General features: G+C 49.8%; 1 protein-coding gene across 1 annotated transcript; it reads right to left on the reverse strand.

Annotated features, from left to right (window-relative positions):
- Window positions 1–21: 21 nt before the first annotated feature.
- On the reverse strand, window positions 22–4360 carry NGDN (neuroguidin; the record flags this gene model as incomplete). Its single annotated transcript, XM_041490535.1, has 6 exons — window positions 4211–4360; window positions 4061–4132; window positions 2235–2378; window positions 961–1045; window positions 823–875; window positions 22–134 (listed from the first exon to the last, which is right to left on the reverse strand). Coding segments are annotated over exons 1-6 (515 nt in total), but the record flags the coding sequence as incomplete, so codon positions are not given.
- Window positions 4361–7284: the final 2924 nt, after the last annotated feature.

Consider the following 7284-nt stretch of genomic DNA (forward strand, 5'->3'; position numbering starts at 1 on the left):
ATGCAAATGAGGGAGGAGGGCTCACCGCAGGCCACGGGCACCAGGCGGGGCGGGACGTAGCGCCGCCCTCCCCCCAGCCCCGGGGCTTTGGCTCCGCCCCCTTGGCCTTCGCCGGCGTCATCCTCCTCCTCCTCCTGAAGGACACGCCCACTCAGGCCACGCCCACAACCCAACCCCCTTCAACCACGCCCATTTAACCCCACCCATTCATTCTCGAAGCCACGCCCATTTTAACCTTAAACCCCACCCCTTTTACCCTTAAGCCACACCCCTTTTAACCCCTTCAACCACACCCACAGATCCCTTGAAACCCCACCCCTTTTGCCCTTAAGCCACGCCCCCTTCTGACAAACCACACCCAATTCCACTCAAGCCCCGCCCACTTTAAAACATCAAGCCCTTAAACCACGCCCACCACAATTCAACCCCTTAAACCCCACCCCTTTTGCCCTTAAGCCACGCCCCCTTCTGACAAACCACACCCAATTCCACTCAAGCCCCGCCCACTTTAAACATCAAGCCCTTAAGCCACGCCCACCATTATGTAACCCCTTAAACCCCACCCCTTTTGCCCTTAAGCCACCCCCATTAAACACACACATTAATTCTTGAAGCCACACCCACAAAGCCATCAAGCCACGCCCCAATTCCCTTCAAGCCCCGCCCACCTGACCGATCAACCCCACCCATAACACAACAAAGCCACGCCCACTTCCCCATGTATACCCCACCCATTTAACCCCTTAAGCCCCGCCCATTTTCACCTCAAGCCACGCCCACACCCCAAAACCCCTCCCCTTCCCCCTTAAGCCCCGCCCTCACCTGCGCCGCCATGTTGGAAGGGGCGGGGCGGAAGCTGAGCGGATCCTCGGCACCTGGGGGGTGATTGACAGCTGTCAATCAAACGGGGTGATGGCAGAGGGAGGGGCGTGGCTTAGAGGGGGCGGGGCTCGCACTGACCACGCCCTCCCGAGGCCGCCGCCCTCAGCAGCTTCTCCAGGTGGTACTTGAGGCGCTGCTCCAGGGGGCGGAGCTTCTCCAGCACCTGCAAAAGGGGCGGGGCTTCGGCTGGGGGCGGGGCCAGGGGACAAAACGCTCCAAAAATCCCAAAGTTGTCCCAAAAATCCCAGCCAGGAGCCCCAAAATCTCATCCAGGATCCCAAAATCCCCCCAAAATTTCCCCAAAATTCCCATCCAGGAGCCCCAAAATCCCAAAATTTCCCTCCAGAATCCCAAAATCCCCCCAAAAATCCCATCCAGGAGTCCCAAAATCCCAAAATTTCCCTCCAGAATCCCAAAATTTCCCAAAAAATCCCAGCCAGGATCCCCAAATTACCCCAAAATTTCTACCCAGAATCCCAAAATTCCCCCAAAATTTCCCTGTAGGATCCCCAAAATCCCCAAATTTCTCTCCAGAATCCCAAAATTCCCCCAAAATTCCCATCCAGGATCCCAAAAATTCCCCAAAATCCCACCCAGAATCCCCCAAAATCTCAAAATTTCCACCCAGGATGCCAAAAATTCCCCCAAAATCCCCAAAAATCCCTTCCAGGACCCCAAAAATGCCCCCAAGGACCCCAAAATTTCCCCAAAAATCCCTTCAGGACCCTCCAAAATTCTCTAAACCCCCCAAATCTCCTAAAATTCCCCAAAAATCCCACCCAGGATCCCACAATCCCCCCAAAATCCCCCTGGGACCCCCCAAATTTCCCCAAAATGCCAAAAATTCCCCCCAAAATCCCCCTGGGACCCCCCCAATTTCCCCAAAATCTGCAAAATTCCCCCCAAAATCCCCCTGGGACCCCCCAAATTTTCCCAAAATCCCCGAAATTCCCCCCAAATTTCCCCAAAATCCCCCCAAATTTTCTCAAAATACCCGACATTACCCCCAAAAACCCCCTCGGAAAATTCCCCAAAAATCCCACCCAGGATCCCACAATCCCCCCAAAATCCCCCTGGGACCCCCCAAATTTCCCCAAAATGCCAAAAATTCCCCCCAAAATCCCCCTGGGACCCCCCCAATTTCCCCAAAATCTGCAAAATTCCCCCCAAAATCCCCCTGGGACCCCCCAAATTTTCCCAAAATCCCCGAAATTCCCCCCAAATTTCCCCAAAATCCCCCCAAATTTTCTCAAAATCCCCGAAATTACCCCCAAAATCCCCCTGGGACCCCTCAAATTTCCCCAAAATCCCCCCAAAATCCCCCTGGGACCCCCCAATCTCCCCCTCCTCACCACTCTGGTCTCCAGCAGCCGCTCCAGGGCCCCCCCCGAGTTGCTGAGGGAGCCCCCCCGGGTTTTGGAGCAGACGAGCAGGGCCAGGTCCTGCAGGTAACTCAGGAGCGCCTGCGAGCGCACCTGCAGCAGCGACACCCCCTGCTGGACGGGAGGACCGGCTGGAGGACTCCGGAAAACCCCAAATTTCACTCAAAAATTTGACCCAAAATAACCCAAATTAGGCCCCAGCAGAGGCTCCCCCTAGTGGATGGCAGGACTGGCTGGAAGACCCCGGAAAACCCCAAATTTCACCCAAAAATTTGTCTTAATTTAACCCAAATTAGGCCCCAGCAGAGGCGCCCCCTAGTGGATGGCAGGACTGGCTGGAGGACCCCAGAAACCCCCAAATTTCACCCCAAAATTTGACCCAAATTAACCCAAATTAGCAATCAGCAGAGGCACCCCCTGCTGGATGGGAGGACTGGCTGGAGGACCCCTAAAAACCCCTCAAAATTGCCCCAAAAATTCGCCCAAATTTCAGCCTCATCAGAGGCGCCCCCTGGTGGACTGGAGGACCCATGGGAGGATCCCGGAAAACCCCAAATTTCACCCCAAAATTCGACCCAAATTAGCAATCAGCAGAGGTGCCCCCTAGCGGATGGGAGGACTCGCTGGAGGACCCCAAGAACCCCCAAATTCACCTCAAAATTTGCTCAAATTTACCCCAAATTTTGGTCTAAAGCAAGGACGCCTCCTGCTGGACAGGAGGACTAGCTGGAGGACCCCGAAAAACTCCAAATTCACCCTAAAATTTGGCTTAAAAATTGCTTAAAATTCCCCCAAAAAACCTTCAAGGACCCCTCCAAAAAATCCAGGAACCTCAAAATCCCATCAAAGACCCCAAAATCCCCTCAGGGATCCCCAAATTCCCCAAAAACTCCCCAAATCCCCTCAGAACCCCCCCAAAATCCCCTCAGGATCCCTTAAAATCCTTCAAATATCTCCCAAAAAAAGAGGGACCCCCAAAATCCCCTCAGAATTACCCAAAACTCCCAAAATCCCCTCAGAAACCCCCAAATCCCCTCAGGAATCCCCAGAATTTCCTCAGGACCCCCCAAATTCCCTCAGAGATCCCCAAAATCCCCTCAGAAACCCCCAAATCCCCTCAGGAATCCCCAGAATTTCCTCAGGACCCCCCAAATTCCCTCAGAGATCCCCAAAATCCCCGTACCCCCCAAAAAAAGAGGGACCCCCAAAAATCCCTTTAAAGACCCCAAAATCCCCTCAGAATTACCCAAAACTCCCAAAATCCCCTCAGAAACCCCCAAATCCCCTCAGGAATCCCCAGAATTTCCTCAGGACCCCCCAAATTCCCTCAGAGATCCCCAAAATCCCCTCAGAAACCCCCAAAATCCCTCAGTACCTCCCAAAACCCCTCAGGGATCCCCCCCCAAAAAAACCAGGGAACCCCAAAACCCCTTTAAAGATCCCAAAATCCCCTCAAGGATTCCCAAAAAAATCCCCAGGGACACCCAAATCCCCTCAGGATCCCCTCAAATCCCCTCAGGGACCCCCAAATCTCCTCAGAAATTCCCCAAATCCCTTTAAGATCCCCCCAAAAAAAAACCCCTCAGGACCCCCCATTCCTCCTCAAGGATCCCAAAATCCCCTCAGGGACCCCTCAAGAACCCGAAATCTCCTCAGAACTCCCGAAAAGCTCCCCAGATCTCCTCAAGACCCCTCAGAAACACCTCAGAAACCACAAACCCCTCTCAGAACACCCAAAATCCCCTCAGGGAACCCCAAAATCCCCTCACGATTCCTTCCCAAAATGCCCCCGGTACCTCCTTGGTCTCCAGCTGCCCTCCCCTCACTTTCCGCAGCATCTCTCGCCCGTGCGCCGCCACTTCCGCCGCCTGGAGAGGCCCAGAAGGGTGATTTTGGGGGAATTTGGAGCTTTTTTGGGGTTTTTGGGGTTTTTTTTAGGGTCTCACCTGCGCTCGCAGCGCCTCCAGCAGCGCGACCGCCTCGGACGCCGCCATGTTGGAAATGAGCGTGAGGGGAGAGGGCAGCAGCCAATCAGAGCGCGAGAAGCGCTAAGAAATCCCGCCCACACCCGGAAAAGCCGGAATGAATGATTGACAGGCTAGCAAACCAATCAGGGCGCCGATACGAGAATAACTGACCAATGGAAAAAGAGGAAGGCGGAAAACACGCGCCCCGCCTTGAAGAGGGAGCTTGGCCAATAGCAACGACAGATTTCATGATTGACAGATCCGTCGACCAATAGGAATGGAGAATTTACTCAAGCGTTTCCAACACTTGGGACTTTCCAGCGACCCCAAAAATTCCAATTTTTCCCCCCCAAAATTCAATTTTTTCGCCCCAAAAAATCCCCTTTTATCACCCAAACCCCTCTAAATTCTGCCCGCCGTCACAGAAATTCAATTTATTCCCCCAAATCCCCTGCTCGGCCATAATTTTTTTAAAATTTTTGTTGATTTTCACCAAATTCCTCCTGGAATTTCCACATTTTGAAGCAGAATTTTCACATTTTTCCACCAAAAATCCCCAAATTTTCACCAAATTCTAATTCCATTTAAACTTTCCCGAGTTTATTCCAAATTTGCCCTGATTTTCACCCAAAATTTCCCATTTTTCACCCAAATTTCCCAGATTTTAACCTAAAAATTCCACATTTTTGACCCAAATCCCCCCATTTTTTACCCCCAAAATCCAAATTTCCTCTGTTTTCTACCTAAAATTCCACATTTTTAACCCAAACTTTCCACATTTTTAACACAATTTTCTCCTATTTTTCTCCCCAAAATTCTGTATTTTTGACCCAAATTTTCCACATTTCTCCCCCCCCCAAAATTCCACATTTTCCCCCCAAACTCCCCCATTTTTCACCTCAAAATCCCACATTTTTGACCCAAAATTTCCCACATTTTCCACCCAAATTCCCACATTTTCTGCCCCAAAATTCCACATTTTTGACCCAATCTTTCCACATTTTTTACACGATTTCCCCCCATTTTCTACCCAAATTTTCCACATTTTTAACCTAAAAATTCCAATATTTTAACCCAAATTCCCCCATTTTTCCCCCCTAAAATCCCACATTTTGCACCCAAATTTCCCAGGATTTTGACCCAAAAAACTTCCACATTTTTGACCCAAATTCCCACATTTTCCCCCCCAAAATTCCCCGTTTTCCCCCCTAAAATCCAACATTTTTCTCCCAAATCCCCCCATTTTTTACCCCCAAAATTTCACATTTTTGACCTAAAAAATTCCACATTTTTGACCCCACTTTTCCACATTTTTAACACAATTTTCCCCAATATTTCCCCCCAAAATTGTATATTTTTGACCCAAATGCCCCCATTTGTTACCCCCAAAATTCCACATTTTTGACCCAAATTTCTTAGGATTTTAACCCAAAAATTCCACATTTTTCCCCCAAACTCCCCCATTTTTTACCCCCAAAATTCCACATTTTTAACCCAAATTTCCCAGATTTTCAACCTAAAAATTCCACATTTTCCACCCAAATCCCCCCAGTTTTCTCCCCAATCTCTCCACATTTTTTGTGCAGATTTTTCCCCATTTTTCCCCCTAAAATCCCACATTTTTGACCCAAAAATCCCCATTTTTAACCCAAACTCCCCCATTTTCCCCCCAATATTTCCATATTTTTAACCCAATTTTCCCCCCAAAATTCCCCATTTTTCCCCCCAAAATTCCCCATTTTTAACCCAATTTCCCAAATTTCCCTTAAAATCCCAAATTTTCACCCGAAATCTCCCCAAATTTTGAAAAATCTTTCCAAATTTCCCAAAAATCCCAAATTTTCAAAAATCTCCCCAAGTTTCCCTTAAAATCCCAAATTTTCACCCAAAATCCCCCCAAATTTCCTTTAAAATCCCAAAATTTCAACCAAAATCTCCCCAAATTTTAAAAAATCTTTCCAAATTTCCCAAAAATCCCAAATTTTCACCCAAAATCCCTCCAAATTTCCCTTAAAATCCCAAATTTTCACCCCAAATTTTGAAAAATCTTTCCAGATTTCCCAAAAATCCCAAATTTTCACCCAAAATCCCCCCCAAATTTCCCTTAAAACCCCAAACTTTCACCCAAGATTTCCCTCAAAATCCCCAATTTTCACCCCAAATTCCCCTTAAACCCCCCAATCCCCCCCGGGTATGCAAATACATGCAAATGAGCACCTGGGAGTCGGTCAGCGGCAGCCAATAGATGCAGGGCGCCGCCTTGGTCTTGCGGAAGAGATCGTCCAGCAGCTTGGCCGGCGGCTCCTCGGGGGGCTTCTCTGGGGGGGCGGGGCCGGGACACGCCCTCAGGGCCACGCCCACCCCGCCACAGGCCACGCCCACCCCGCATCTCCCCCTTAAACCACACCCACTTGTTATTAACAGGGGTTAAAGGGGGGTTAGGCCACGCCCACTCGGGGTTAGGCCACGCCCAGTGCGTGTTGGCAGGTTGGTGACGTCACAGGCCACGCCCACTACCCTTAAGCCACACCCACTTCCCATTAAAGGGTTTGTATTGCTGCTAAGCCACGCCCACTTCTTGTTAAATGGTTCATATTGGTGCTAAGCCACGCCCACTTATTAAATGGTTCCTATTGGTGTTAGGCCACGCCCACTCCTCCTTAAATGGTTCCTATTGGTGCTAAGCCACGCCCCCTCCTTGTTAAATGGCTCATATTGGTGCTAAGCCACGCCCACTTCTTGCTGAATGGTTCCTATTGGTGGTAGGCCACGCCCACTCCTTGTTAAATGGCTATTAGTGTTAGGCCACGCCCACTTGTCATTAAATGGCTATTAGCGTTAGGCCACGCCCACTCATTAAGTGGTTAATATTGGTGCTAAGCCACGCCCACTCCTCATTAAATGGCTATTAGTGTTAGGCCACGCCCACTCATTAAATTGTTAATATTGGTGTTAAGCCACACCCACTCCTTGTTAAATGGCTCATATTGGTGCTAAGCCACGCCCCCTCCTCGTTAAATGGTTCTTATTGGTGTTAGGCCACGCCCACTCCT

Source organism: Pyrgilauda ruficollis, unplaced genomic scaffold (assembly GCF_017590135.1).
Source record: "Pyrgilauda ruficollis isolate IOZ18807 unplaced genomic scaffold, ASM1759013v1 scaffold1231, whole genome shotgun sequence".
Classification (NCBI taxonomy): Eukaryota; Metazoa; Chordata; class Aves; order Passeriformes; family Passeridae; genus Pyrgilauda; species Pyrgilauda ruficollis.